The sequence below is a fragment of the Amphibalanus amphitrite genome, unplaced genomic scaffold, assembly GCF_019059575.1.
Source record: "Amphibalanus amphitrite isolate SeventyFive unplaced genomic scaffold, NRLGWU_Aamphi_draft 000230F_arrow, whole genome shotgun sequence".
NCBI lineage: Eukaryota > Metazoa > Arthropoda > Thecostraca > Balanomorpha > Balanidae > Amphibalanus > Amphibalanus amphitrite.
In genome coordinates, this window is record NW_024881725.1 from 58,370 (window position 1) to 72,662 (window position 14,293).

The 14,293-nt window shown below is 50.6% G+C and overlaps 1 protein-coding gene across 3 annotated transcripts; it reads left to right on the forward strand.

The window, feature by feature from the left end:
- Positions 1-266: 266 nt before the first annotated feature.
- On the forward strand, positions 267-11,467 carry LOC122385768 (protein DDI1 homolog 2-like). Of its 3 annotated transcripts, none has more exons than XM_043374254.1 (10): positions 267-344; positions 562-670; positions 868-1,069; positions 1,537-1,725; positions 2,262-2,516; positions 4,034-4,266; positions 4,553-4,659; positions 6,708-6,886; positions 8,088-8,278; positions 9,826-11,467. In XM_043374254.1, the coding sequence occupies exons 2-10, from the start codon at positions 578-580 to the stop codon at positions 9,910-9,912; spliced, it is 1,536 nt and encodes a 511-aa protein (XP_043230189.1). In that variant the 5' UTR covers positions 267-344; positions 562-577; the 3' UTR covers positions 9,913-11,467. The 3 variants fall into 3 exon arrangements, with proteins under 3 accessions (XP_043230189.1, XP_043230191.1, XP_043230190.1); XM_043374255.1 differs by having other exon boundaries at positions 341-379; XM_043374256.1 differs by having other exon boundaries at positions 337-670.
- The last annotated feature ends 2,826 nt before the right edge of the window (positions 11,468-14,293 follow it).

A 14,293-nucleotide genomic window follows, 5' to 3' on the forward strand; every position in this document is an offset into this window, starting at 1 on the left:
GGATAAAGAAAAACCTCTAATATTTCATAATATTGATAGAAAATGACGTCATCATTTATTTATTCAAACGCATATTTGTCGTCTCCTAAAAATAATTGCCAAGGCGTAATAGCTTTTCTAATCACAGAAATGCACTAAAATTTGATCAAAGGTACATTTATTGCTAACACTTTACACAACTGAATTACTGGCTCTTTCCTTTGCCGTTTTAAGGCAAAACTTTTGATAAAACTTTTGACGTCACATTTCTCTCTAACGAAAAATCTACTGACAACAACATTCACTCATGCTGCGCCACTTTTTATTATTATGCCCACTTATGCCTATAAATGCTGTAAATATAGGTATGTATCGAGAAACACACAAAATAAGGAACAAAGTACCTAGCAATTCCTATTATTCGAATTGAAAAATAGTCCAGAATTTCATGTGCCACCATCTGATCTCATGGCTATATTTTGTGTTTAATAGAGCCATGTTGAATGTTGATGTTTAATTTCAAGTTGCATGAGAATGAGATAAATTTGCTTGAATAAATAACTAAACTGTTTCTTTTACAAGGAAAACTTGAGGCAAGATGAGGCTCACTATCACTACTGTGTCGGGCGAGCTGTTTCAGCTGGATGTTAGTGAAGACCTGGAAGTAGAAAATCTCAAGGCTTTTGTGCAGGTATGGTACCTATGTATAAGTCAACTGTGACAGTCAAGTGGGTTTCTGTTTTGATAAAATATTGTCATCATATCATTTGGTGTATTTCCAGAAATATATAGCCATGGTAATGGATAAATGTACTGATACATCGTGATCACCCCACTCGGCACCCCTGCCTGTGCCAGTCTGTGTCTTACAGGATGTTCTTTCACCAGGTGGAAGCCAATGTTCCGCTAGAGGGGATGCAGCTTGTCCATGCTGGCCGCCGGCTCACAGATGACAAACAGACCCTGAAACAGCTGGGCATAGCTGACAATGACGTACTGCTGGTGAACTCCGCAATGGCAGAGCCTGCTGTTCCTCACAGTGGTGCACCAGCTCTGGGCAGGCCACAGGAGCCCTCTGTTGCTGAACAGTGTGGGTAGCACCTGGTACAGTGTGGGTAGTATGCAGGGAGCATTTAGACTGGTCAAGCACTGCAGTTAAGACCATTTTCTCCTTTAAAAAATATGATGTGTACTTTGCAATTATTTCAGACAATTAAGTGACCTATGTAATTGTGGTTTGTTTGTTTTTTTCCCAGAGGCACTCAAGTAAGGATGCCTACTGTTGATAATAGGTTGTCATATCATCAGGTGGTTCAAATTTCACTATTCGGAGTTCGGACAGTTATCGCCCTCAAACATCGCTGCTGCCCTTGTATCATGTTACCGTAAGTCCGCGACATCATTACCGTAAGTCCGCGACATCATAACCGTTAGCGGGTGACACCCGCGTTACCTTAGTTCCACGACACTGTTACCGTTAAACCGCGACATCGTTAATCTGTGACACAATTACCGTAAGTCCATGACACCCAGCCCCCCCCCCCCCCATTCCTCCAGTGGCGCAGATTGATTTCGGCAGTATCCGTTTACCGGGAATGTCTCCGGCTGGGGCGGGTCAGCCGGGCCCGAACCGCGAGGATGACCCGGCCTTCATCCGGGACATGTTCCTGGCCAACCCCGACCAGCTGGCCCTGCTCAAACAGAACAACCCGCGCCTCTCCGACGCCCTGCTCAGCGGTGATGTCGGTAAGAGGCGGGATGGACGGACGGGGGGGGGGGGTCGTGCAGATACGACTCGTATCCACTCGTCACTTGCTGACATCGCCATTACCAGAGCTGTGGGCGGTGTTTCACGGGACGCTGCTACCGCGCTGCTATCAAATTGCGCGAGTTGACGTCACACTTGCGGTAGTGTTGGAGCAATGGGCCTGTTGATGTTTCCATGGAAACCCAATTTGACACGTGTAAAAGCAGCTTGCTGCTATCACCGCTGAAACAGGGCCGTGGAGTCGGTTGATTTTTTTTTGAACTCCGATTCCCGACTCAAGCTTTAAGATCGACTCCGACTCCGACTCGTGCTCAGACTCCCAATTTCTCATTGACAACAAACAACAGTAGCAGGATCGGCCGGTATTTCCATAATATTTACGATCGTTTCGGTCTATAATACGAGCTGCTGGCACTAGATGCTCGTATATACTGACCCCTGAACCATGTGATAAGAGACGTCTCGCTCTGCCAGCTGCCTTCCCCTCTCAAACACTCCCCCCGCCCCTCCACAGGTCAGTTCGCGGCCGTGCTCCGGGAGCAGCAGGAAGCGCGCTCGGAACGCGAGCGGCTTCGACTCCGTATGCTCACCGCCGACCCGTTCGACGTGGAGGCGCAGCGGCTGATGGCTGAGGAGATCCGCCAGAGTAACATTGAGGCCAATATGGAGGCCGCCATGGAACACCATCCGGAGAGTTTTGGGACGGTGGTGATGCTGTACGTCAACTGCAGGGTCAACGGGTTTCCCGTGAAGGCGTTCATTGACTCAGGTCAGTCGCGATCAGACATAGTCGCGGTTATAGTCACAGTCGCGTTGATACATCCTGAGGGTTGTAAAGTGTTTATTGTTTATTGTTTATTACGCACGAAACAACCACAGGCTCCAGGCCCACTTACGGCTGCAGTCACATAACATACATGGGGCACATAAAAGATTCACGAACATAAAAGATGAATGACTAGACAGCGTAGATTAAGCATACGTAGATAGCACCGCTGCCTCAACCATGGACATCAGTAGGAACCCTCACTGTTTGCGAACTTAAAAACCTGAGATCTAAAAGAAGATGGTGAGTAAAAAAATCAGTCCCTGGCGCTTTTTTCAAAAGCGCGTTGCATGTTTCCGGTAACCGCGACAGGAAGCCGTTACGCACAGATTTCACTCGCCCGCCCGGCACATGGAACATGCCAGTGTGACGGGTGCGTCGTGAGGGAACAGCCAGCGAGAACACGGATACAAGATACTGGCAGTCCAGGCGGTCATGCATGACAGACTGCAAGAACCTCATGTCGGTTTGAATCAGGCGAGCTTTGATGGACTGGATTTTAAAATGGTTCAAGAGTGTGGTGTAGTCCATGGAAGGGCAGCGGGGCTGAGTTTTACGCCCTAACCACATCAGAAACCTATGCTGAACACGTTCCATGCGTTTGAGATGAGTTGCGGCGGCCCCGGACCAGGTGACACTAGCGTACTCCATCACGGACAGCACGTGGGCTCTGTACGCTGACAAGATTGCATGATGATTGAAGTCTGGGCGGCGAGCACATGGGGACATCTGGACACTGCGCATCAGCAGACCGAGCATACGGTTCGCCTTGCCAACCGCGGCATCAACATGATCGGCAAAAGTCAGTTTTGCATCCAGGACGACACCAAGATCGCGTATCTGCTCGCATCGCTCCAGTTGATGTCCGTCCAGGTAAAAGTACCCTGTACCGGGGCCGTGCGGAGAGTGAATGATATCGTCTTGCATTTTGCTGGATTGAGCTTCAAGTGCCAAGTTTTTGACCAGTCGCGCAGACGGTTCAGATCGGCCTGAAGGGAAAGGGTGTCCTCGTGATTTCGAATGCGGTGAAAAATTTTGACGTCATCCGCGTATGCCAAACAGCCTGTCTTGATATTGCTTGGAAGGTCAGCGACATAGCAGGCGAACAAGATTGGGCCGAGAATGCTGCCTTCCGGGACGCCAGACAAGACTGGCGTCCACTCAGAGTGCTTCCCATCGACAATGACCCGTTGGGAGCGCTGGCACAGGTGGGAAGGATTAGGATATTGCTAACTTACGGGCATCTGGTTTCGTTAATGCAACACGGAACTAACATAGACTCGGGAGTAACTCTTGATGATCCTCCCCAGCTTCTCATTTTGTCCAATAGTATATCCCAGTCCCTTCATAGCCCATTTTGGTACTCCGACCTAACTATATCGCCATCGCCACTCACGCACACGCACCGTTTATCTCTTCCATTACCTGGCTTACCCTCCCGCTTTGACCCTCTCCTACAGGCGCGCAGACCACCCTGATGTCGTCAGCCTGCGCAGAGCGGTGTCACATCATGCGTCTGGTGGACACACGCTGGTCCGGCGTGGCCAAGGGTGTCGGCACGCAGCGCATCCTCGGACGGGTGCATATGGGTCAGATCCAGATCGAGGACGTGTTCCTGACGTCGTCCTTCTCCATCCTGGAGGAGCAGCCCATGGATATGCTGCTGGGACTGGACATGCTGAAGCGACATCAGGTAGGGGTGGTTTATCGTGCGCGATGGGAAAGACTAGTGTGTTACTTGAGCGGACGGGAACGTACCTACCTATGTTTTGTAAGGTAATGAAGAGAAGACTGGGTGCTCACTGCTGAATACGCCCGACATTGTTGCGTGTCCGGCCCGCCAACGCTGTCTCGATGTTGTAGTATAATGTAATGCCGCTCATTTGTCTGTCAGTGATTACTTCATTCGTCAGTTGTTTGTAACACCCAGTCAGACTTCTCAAAGTGACCCTCAGTGACGCCGTCACTCTGACCGGCAGTGTGTGATCGACCTGAGGGGTAACGTGCTGAGGATCGGCACCACCAACACCACCACGCCGTTCCTGCCGGAGTCGGAGCTGCCGCCCTGCGCCCGGCTCTCCAACAGGTAGGTACCAGCGGCGAGCCGCACCGTACGCTGCATTGTCCGGGTCAGGAAGGGTCGGGGCGGGCCTGGTCTGGGTCGGTCTGGGTCTGGATCGGGTCGGGATAGGCCTGGCCTGGCCTGGAATACACTGGTCGGTTTAGTACCAAACCCCAATCACAGGTGACACTACTCTACGAGATCTCTAATTGGAGATGTCGCCCCTGGAGCAGGACTGCCTTTTGTGGCACTGTCTTGTTCGGTACCGCAGCTGATTGAAATTATCGACCTTGTGGCTGATCGGCCCTATTCTTTGAGATCGGACACAATCTGTTGCGACCCGTGGTTTTGTAGAACTGTCCGCCGGCAGTGGTTTATTTACTGTAGGCGTTTACTGGAGCGCGGAGTAGCGTGGTTAGCGTAGGGGCAGGAATTTGCAATGCCAATTACGCTAAAGTTTGCTACGCCTGCCTACGGCCAGTGGCATAGGTAATGGTACCCCTCGCGTGCAGATCTGGGTAACGAGCCATGGCATGCTATGAACAGGATAACCTAGTTTACGAAACTCGCCTCCGATCAGGTACTTTAAAAGCTGCGGAGGTGGCCCGGAACTTGAGTCGTTGTACGACACTGCTTGCTTGTTTAGGGAGGTTCAAGGCAAGTGGTCTTGTAATGTTTTTCATGCTTAACCCTATTAGTGGCAGGCTCCTGGCTACCCCATATTAGTGGCAGGGGGGGGGGGCTGTTTACGACCCCCCCTTGATATCTCGAGATCTAACGGGCCGATTTTCAAAATTCAAACGGCATTCGATTTGGCTCAACGAGGTCTACATTTCTAAAAAAATAAAATTAAAAAATGTCAATAGGGGGTAGAGGGGGGTAAAAAAGGGCAAATTGCAGATACATTTTAGACTGTTTATCACGGCCAGGTTTCTGAACCAATCTTAACGCAACTTTTGCCGATCGATAGAGAATGAACCAGGAATTCACATGGATCCTAAAATATGCATTTTCAAAAATCATAGGCGGATACAGATCATTGAGATTGGGGGTACACAAAAAGTATAGTAAATAAGGTTTTTGTTGGTACTGTTTCTAAAAAGGGTGGCAATGGTCTTGTTATGTTACAATTTTCTTATGAGAGAACGACTAAAATTGTATTGGTCATGCATAGGCGGTGTCAGGGCACCTATGTTGGGACTGGGAGGTAAAAAATAACCCCCTTTTTGGACGCCTGGATCCGCCTATTATAGCAAAAACGTGTCAAAAGAGGATGCACAATAACTTTGTATATGTTATCACATGATACCTTTCATTCACTGTTCGTAAAACTGGTGCAGCATCGTGATCTTCGCCCAAATGACTCGCTTCACGAATAGGACCCCCCAATTCCCAGTGCTCTGGAGCCGCCCCTGGTAAAGTTATGAACTTGAAATTTTCAGGGAATGTGCCCAATTTAGTTTTAGGAAAAGTCAGAAAATTTCAGCATCGTAGCTTCAGCGGTTTCGGAGATATTCCCGAAAAACCTGAGGGGTGGATAAAAACACCCCCCCCCCCTCCTGCCACTAATAGGGTTAAATGGGATGTTGCAGCCCGTCTTCTGCACGATTTGAAATTCCCACACCGGGAAATTACGTGCCGTGGCCACACAAGCCCACGAAGCGTTCACCGTTGTTGATATTACGCAAAGCTGCCGACATTGCTTCTCTCGGTGGGCGTAGGTATTCCCCGGTGTGCATATGCGGATCTCCAAATGTAATATTTGGATTCGGCGAATGACCATCCCGATGACGTTAACCTGCTGTGCGGCTGCTTTCCTGCCATCTAACCGTTTGCTCTCTAACCCAAGGTTTTGACCCACGAAGTCTGGCCTTCTGATGTCTGACTTTTACCGTCTAACCCAAGGTCTAACCCCACGTAGTCGGTAGTCTATTACGGTCTTACCCATCATGTGTCTGACATCTAACTACTATCTATCACGGGGCTGACCCTCTGACATCTAATCCCCGCGTCTGATCCTCTGCCATCAAACTCTGTTTTCTAAACCTCCTCACCCCTCGTTCTCTCTCCAGGTCAGAGGAGGAGGCCAGAGCCGACTCGGTGCGGGAGGCAGAGGACGCGGAGCTGGCGCGGGCCATGCGGGAGAGCTCTGCCGCCGCTCCCTCCGCCCCTGCTGCCGCTCCCTCCGCCTCTGCTGCCCCCTCAGGAGTGCCGTCTGCCGTCATCCGTCCGGTGCCAGGAGGGACTGACGGTGAGAGGGGGAGGAGAGAGAGAGAGAGAGAGAGAGAGAGGCGGGAGGAGAGAGAGAGAGAGAGAGAGCGAGAGAGAGAGAGAGAGAGAGAGAGAGCCAGAGAGCCAGAGAGCCAGGGAGCCAGAGAGCCAGAGACAGAGACAGGAGGGGAGCAGAGAAGAGAGACGGGGACGTGTAGGGTGGGGAACACTGGGGAATGACATTGAGGCCATTTCAAGCATCCCACGTAATGAGTGACACCCGCGCCTCATCCATCCCCCCTCTCTCTGCCCCCGCCTCTGCCAGCCCCCTCTCTGACCAGCCCTGGCAACCGGACGCGGACTTTACCGAACCCGCGAGTTCCGCTATCACAGCTGTTCAAAGGGCTGTAACCTGAGGTCTCGACGGCCCGGTATCCGTATGCCTGTGACCTGGTTATATGTATCTCTGATATCTATCTTCAGAGCAAAATGAGCCGAGTCGGAATTACACAAAACCCCCAGTCCGCCCGTTGATCACTCTGTGTGCGGTCTCACGTGACACTTCTGTGAGCCGGTAATTACATTTACAATGTCGGGAACCGGCCGCCCAGCTATCATTTAGCCTTTCCCGTGCGGGTGGTTTTGTGACGTATGTTCAGGATTATTGCGAATGAGATTATAACGACTACATTAGCAGCACCTTTTTGATGTATTTCATGTTAGTTGTTACAGTGTTCATAAAGGGCAGACCAATCAGGTATTGCACCGAATTAACAGCATTCCAAGAATATTCACATTTCATTAAGTGTAATCGTTTGTATTTCGCTGTAAACGTGTGGAGTAGGTAATCCTCTGATGGTGAATATTTTTTTTTATTACGCAGCATTTAACAAATCGTTGTGTATATGCCTCAGACGCGTTAGTTGGAACCTGTCGCAACCTATCAACCTTTTCCATCCTACTGATTAGTTCTTCTTACAGTGCCTTGCCACAGCCCGGCCATTGAACAAACTATATTTCATTTTGTTGTGCCGCACTACCTCAGTCCAAATGCCAGTTTAAAGTACAAGTGCTGTCGCATGTGCGCCTTTGTACTGCATGCTTATCCGTTTCGATTTTTGTTCCACGTTCCCCGTACTTTCCCGTATTATTGGAATTCCCTATTAGCGACTGGTGAATGCGCCTTTCAGTGTCCCACGCCCGACGTTGTGTAGCAATCGACCGTTCTTTTTCTACCTCAGGTTCGGTGTCTGCTGCCGCTCCTATTCCGGCTACCGCTCCGGTGGGTCCGACTCCGACTCCGACTCCAGTTCCGACTCAGACTCCGGCCCAGACCGCGTCCCCGGCGGCCAGTCTGTCCATCCAGTCGACAGACTCGTTCACCGAGAAAGATGTGGAGATGATCACCGGCGCCGGATTCTCCCGAGCCGAGGTGAGTGAGTCGTGAGTTAAGTGAGAGAGTCACTAGTGTGGTGAGAGAGTCGTGAGTGAGGTGAGTGAGCCGTGAACTGTGCTGAAATTGTCGTTTTCGGTCCTGATCCCTTAGAATAAAATCTATCCGGAGAACCGGTCATCTTATAAAAGTACCAACCACAGCGCCAATGTTTGGCTTACTAAATGTGACAACTGGTAAATTGTCTTACTCTGGATGTTATTACTACACATTTTTGATGTAAAATTAGCAGACGGGTCGGAAAATTTAGAATATTTCGGGTGCTGGAGGGTAAGTTTGTAAAGGAGAACGAAATCTTTTGAACCCGATTGGGACCAGAAAAGGGTCTTATTTCCAACGTCGGGACTCGTGAGTTAGATGAGAGTGCTGTGAGGGCCGCTGGTGGGGCATGTGAATAAGTTAACAAGGTGAACAGAATGGTTAACTATAATACGAATGCCACTTCCGTACCTGGTAACCCAGTTTTATATTGACACACCTCATCAGCCTGTCAGAATCGGGATAACTGGACGTCCTCTCTAGTTTAATGAGTTCGCGCTGGTCAATATCCGGCAGTGGTGTTCTGTTCCCTGTTTCTACGGCCCGGTCACTGCCATGGCGTCTCTGTGTGGTGGTAATTAGCAACACCTGCTGCTATGTAGCTCGGCTCACACTGAGGGAAAGGCTAAGGGAACAACTACCACTCAGAGTGTATGGATACCCTCGGGTTTTTGTTGGTAGTTCTCGGCGACAAGAGAGCGTCGTCTTACCATGTAGTGCGGAGTAACAAGTCTGTTTGTATGCTACCAGCAAACCAGTAACAGCCAGCTCAAGCTCTTATTGTCTATCTTACCCTGTCACCTCGAATTTCACGTGCCCACGCCCTGACAAGAAATACGTTCCGAGTCGCTCGGCAAAAAGAAATAGCCCCTTGTGTTCTGTTGTCTCCCTCTCTCTTTGCGACGACGAGTCACTTGGCGTCGAGCCGTGGAAGCGACTGATGCCGGTGTACGTTACCTAGCTCCATAATGCAGAATAGGAGCACGCACTTTTCACGCTCACCGAGTAGATGTAAGGCTATGTGATGTGGCGTTATCTTGCGTGAGATAGAGAAATGTGATATTGTGGCGAACGTGGCGTGTTTGTCTGTTATTTCTTATCCTATTTCTTGCGGTTCAGGTGGCGATTTCGGATATTGTTGATTATAATTTTGTGTAGCAGCGTCTTGTGTTTCTGAAAAATATTAACGTAAATGTGACTTGGGGTGTACATAGCACAATATGCTACTCACTTCATGATCGTCGGCTGCATGTTTTGTGTTGCACTAACTCGAGTACCTACAATTTTGCCCATTGTTTGCATTAGTTCAATGATATAAGGGGTGTATCGTTTGTCTGCGTCAACAATTCGTTGTTTAGACTTCAGTTGATGGTGCGAGTCCTCACTTTATTACCACACTACCCTAGTTTTACTCCTCTAACATCCTCTCATTACCCGTCTCAGCCTGTCTGGTGGTTTCGTCGTCTGACTGTCCCGTATGTCGCCAGGCGTTCGCGGAGCTGCGGCGCTGTGGGGGCGATGCCACCAGGGCTGTGGCCGCCCTCTTCGTCCGGTCTTTCAAGCTGCCCAAGTAGCTGCCCAAGAAGCTGCCAGAGCTGCTGCCGGGGTAGCCGCTCAAGAAGCTGCCCAAGGAAGCTACGCTAGCTGCTACGTAAGAAGCTGCCCAAGTTGCTGCCCGGGTAAGCTTCTCACACCGGGTAAGATCAGTGAGCTTTTCAAGATGTTGTTTGAAGACGGGCGGCGTCCGACGCCCCGCGGTCGACTGTACTTCTGCTGGATTCGTCCGCTCTCCCCGTGATCCTGCGCCTCCTAGTCGGGCTCGGCACCTCGTCTGGGGCCGCCTACTCTCCTAGTCAACTGGACACCAGTACCGGTAGTGCTGGAAGGAGTCGGTAGACGCCGGTTTGGACCGGTCGTGGTGTGAATGTGATGAGATTATCGGCAGACAGATCCATACTCACCCCCTGTGCAGAGATACACACAGTCACCAGAGGTGCCTGTGTGTGATTGTGCCACGCGCCTGATGGACGGCTTTGATATGCGGCTGCCTCTTAGTCTGATAATATCAGGAACGATAGTATAGCTTCACCACGCAATTAGGCTCCATACCCAGGGAGAAGGGAGATCGCGCGTGCTGCTCGCATGAAAAGTCTGGGAAATTTGCCATGCTACGCATAATGATACAGAGGAAAAGGTCTTTATTGGTCTTATTTGGGATGAATCCTACCCATTGAGCGCAGGCGATATTAGGCGAATCTGTTCTATAAGTACACAGTGTATGCGTATGCTGCGGGAAATATGACGCACATGAGCGTGCGTCGTCGTTCTGCGTCGAGTTTGCTTATTTATCATTGGATGCCTTTTTCCCCAGCGCTGTGCTCCGTTACCTGTACGGCTGAAAGTGGTCTTTGTGCCTCGCTGTTCCGTGTTCGCCGGTGCGAGAGATGCGCATACGACCGTGGGCGGTGCCCCGTGGGTGATCTAAGTGCCTTGTTAGCTCCGGTCGACTGGACCCGGGAAGGTGGCCGGGGAGTCGCCGCCCCCTACGGGGCGCAGAGAAACCCACCCAGGCGCCGCACAATGCCGGCGGCGGCATCCGGCGCGCTGAAAAACCTCATCACGGCGACGGAGTGCGACTGAGAGCGCCGGGAAGCCGGTTACTTTGAAGGCGGACTCACCGGTACGACGCGCGACGATTGCGTGGGGCGTCCGGGCGTGTTTGTGAGTGATGCAGGAACATTGATCGCGTTTCTCCGTGTTTGTCAGTGTTGAATGTGTTTGCTAGTGCTGGATGGATTTGCCAAAGTTGGGCTGTGAAAACGGAGCGTCTCGGGTGAACTCTGATGTAATGTGTGGCGGTGTGGCTAAAATGAATCGCTTCACTTGGCTAGCGGTTTGGCTAGCTTGACACAACGCGGACTGTTCACGGTGTTTATCTCGTTACGTGTCTGCGGGAGAAGAACATAGTGTGTTTCGTCATGTAAGAAACAATAATTGCGTTTTTCTAGAGTCAAGTGGGTGGAATACTATTCCCCATCGTCTAACTAGGTAAAGCCCCTTACCTGACAGAAATACACCTTAGACGTGACCTCATTTCATGACGTCAGACCTAATACACTGAAAACGGTGGCCTGCTTGTTTTGTTTTTAGCTATAACGTGTACCGGAAGTTGCTAGCTATTTCACTCGCGGCTCGAAAGCCAAACATGCTTATCGCATTTCCGGTTGCCAGCCTGGCTTCCATTATGGCCGTTCGGGAGGGTGAGTTTTATAACACGCATCGACGGGTCACGGGAGCGGAGCTGAATACGAGCGGATCCGTGACTGGAGGTCGGACCCCGGTCCACTGCGGGGCATCGTGGCCATAGTTCAGGACACCAGAGAGCGCATACCTCTGATAGAGGTGCGCGAGACTGCCCAACGGCTGAGGGGTAGAGGTGCCGGGATCTTTGGCGTAACAGGGCTCATCGGCTGAGGAAAGTGCCCACTGCTCGCCCTTCCACATCAGTAGCGGCGGAACACCTTCAATCAAGGGGGGGGGGCACTGCCGACTTTTGGTCCCATTCTTTCCACGCAACGCCCATAGGGCTAATGTTAAAATGCCAAAATCAAAGGGGGGCACGGTGCCCCGGTGCCCTCCCCGTTCCGCCGCCTATGTTCCACATCTTTTCTCCGCGAGAGTCGATGAGAACGAGACAGGGATTCTGTGCTCGGAGCAACAATACCAATGGTATTTTTCCCGCACTGAGGGGGGTATTTCTACAAGTTATAAATGGTCGCTAGTGGGCAGTGGTAAATGTAAACGACTGACTGTAAATTGTCAGTTTGCTAGCACTAGGCCATCTGTTATCCTCTCTCTCTCTCTCTCTCTCTCTCTCTCTCTCTCTCTCTCTCTCCTCTCTCTCTCTCTCTCTCTCTCTCTCTCTCTCTCTCTCTCTCTCTCTCCTCTCTCTCTCTCTCCTCTCTCTCCCTTGCATTATTGCACTACACTTGGCTCTACACGCATCCGTATTCTATTTTTTATCAAAGGGAGCATTTCATAACTACGGTTCCTTATTTCTCGTATTTCTTTTTCCTCACGTTTGCTCAATCCACATAAGATTTAAGTAAAAAGGACAAATCAAAAATTCGATATTCCTATCTTCCTCTGACGGGCTGGACGTTCCTTTTTTTGTGAAATGGACATTGGCCAGGGGTAGCCGGATACGCTCACCCTAGGCGTTTCCCAGAGGCATAAAAAGCTGAGACTCTGCAGAACGCTGCGAACTCTGTCGTATTTTTTCCGTCAAAGGTGCGATCAGTGATCGGTGATCGCGCCTTTTAGATTGATTGCGCCGCGCTGTAATCGGCATTTCGCCACCGCCAGTAACTATGCAAGCGCTAAGAGCATATTCAACAGTATACGAGGAGATGCTCTTCCAATCACTGGTTATGCGATCTATTCTTCTGTAAATTGTAATGAATATCCCACGTCTGCAATCCACCTACGTACAAGTTAGTTTGATTCCCAGTCAATAGATGGCGCGCGAGTATAGCGCCTGATGCATGCTGTGCCGCACAACACTTAGTTGTTCTGATCGCCGCTAGGTGGCTATAACGATGCGCTGTCGGGGTTATAACGAAGGATAGAGTGATCAGTGTTGATAAATGGCATCAGGTCAGTGGAAGTAGACTTCAGCACCGTTCCATGCTTCTATCCTCAGGATACTGAAATCCTTCTCCTCCACGCCGTAACCCCCCTCCGGGCTGGACAGGCAACTTTATCTCATGCGGGCTGCTCCCTTGGAGCCGCACCGCTGCTCCTGAGGGAGCGCACCCCGTAGCCGGGTGCAGTGAGTGCCTTGGGGCTGGGTGGCCTGTCCTCTGGACGGGCTCAGCCCCGGCGACTCACTAGGATGCCTGCCCAGACCAATGTCTCCCCCTAAATCCTATCATCCTTCCGGCTCTGCAATGGTCTTGTCGACCGAAAGGGCCTAACCCAACAAAACAAACAAACAAACAAACAAGTAGACTTCAGGCTGTGGACCATCACTGAAATTGGCACTTACGGTGCTAGAAAAATTGTCTCGTTATAATATCTGCTAAATATGCCGTCTATAGCTTATAATTTATCTCATTTACAATGTTCTCTGAGAATGTGCCACGCCACAGAACAGTAGTAATACTGTTATCTGTGGCTACGCATAAAATATAATTATTATATGAAGCCTGTTAAAACGTCCCTTTGGAAATCAGCCCCTGTTACCCGTCCTAATTATAGCGGTGGGTGTCCAACCGCATCCCGGATCCTGACGATTACTTTGATCAACGCGCACCTTCATTTCTCGAAACGCTTATTTCTGCGCTATAACTGGGCCCTTGTCTGCGCTGAGTTCGGTCTGTAGGCTCGTAAGGGTGCTGTGTGAGTGTCGCACCTCCCTTCGTTACCGCCGTGGGGCTCTCTGGGGTCCGCTCGGTGTCACGGGCGGGGGTCGGGTGGCTAACGGTCCCCGGCGGGCTGCGGGAGCGAGCCGCCGCCGCTCGCGCCGCCTGTTTTCAGCGATATAGAGCGGTGTGTTTTGCGTCGGCCGAGCAGTCTGATCGACCAATGGAATACGTGTATTGTTTTCCGCGGGAATATCGACGGCCGCCACTTATCGTAACAGCACTCTTCTGGAGTTACGCTTATAGCATTACCGCTCACTCATGTGTGCCCTGGCTAATATAGTGATTGACGTTTGTCGTATTCTAAATATAATATTTCGGCAAACTGATCTACCGATAATTGTCGAGTGCTCGAGTGAGCTGTTAGCGAGCACAGCTTAACGCTAGAATGCCAGAGTTAGCGCGTCCCGCTCATGATGCTTCTGAGGCTTCTTTTTCTGTAGGCATTCGAAGTTGTGTTAACCCGCGCCCTGATGGGGGGGGGCCATTTTGGCCCCCCCCCTGTGGTTTTTCTTAAATAGCGAGAAAACGG

Excerpts from the sequence above, each read along its gene's own strand:
- LOC122385768 (XM_043374254.1), top strand. The coding sequence starts at position 578 with ATGAGGCTCACTATCACTACTGTGTCGGGCGAGCTGTTTCAGCTGGAT. Across the intron at positions 1,070-1,536 it reads GCCCTCTGTTGCTGAACAGT|TGGCGCAGATTGATTTCGGC; the intron begins GTGGGTAGCACC and ends CCATTCCTCCAG. Across the intron at positions 2,517-4,033 it reads GAAGGCGTTCATTGACTCAG|GCGCGCAGACCACCCTGATG; the intron begins GTCAGTCGCGAT and ends CCTCTCCTACAG.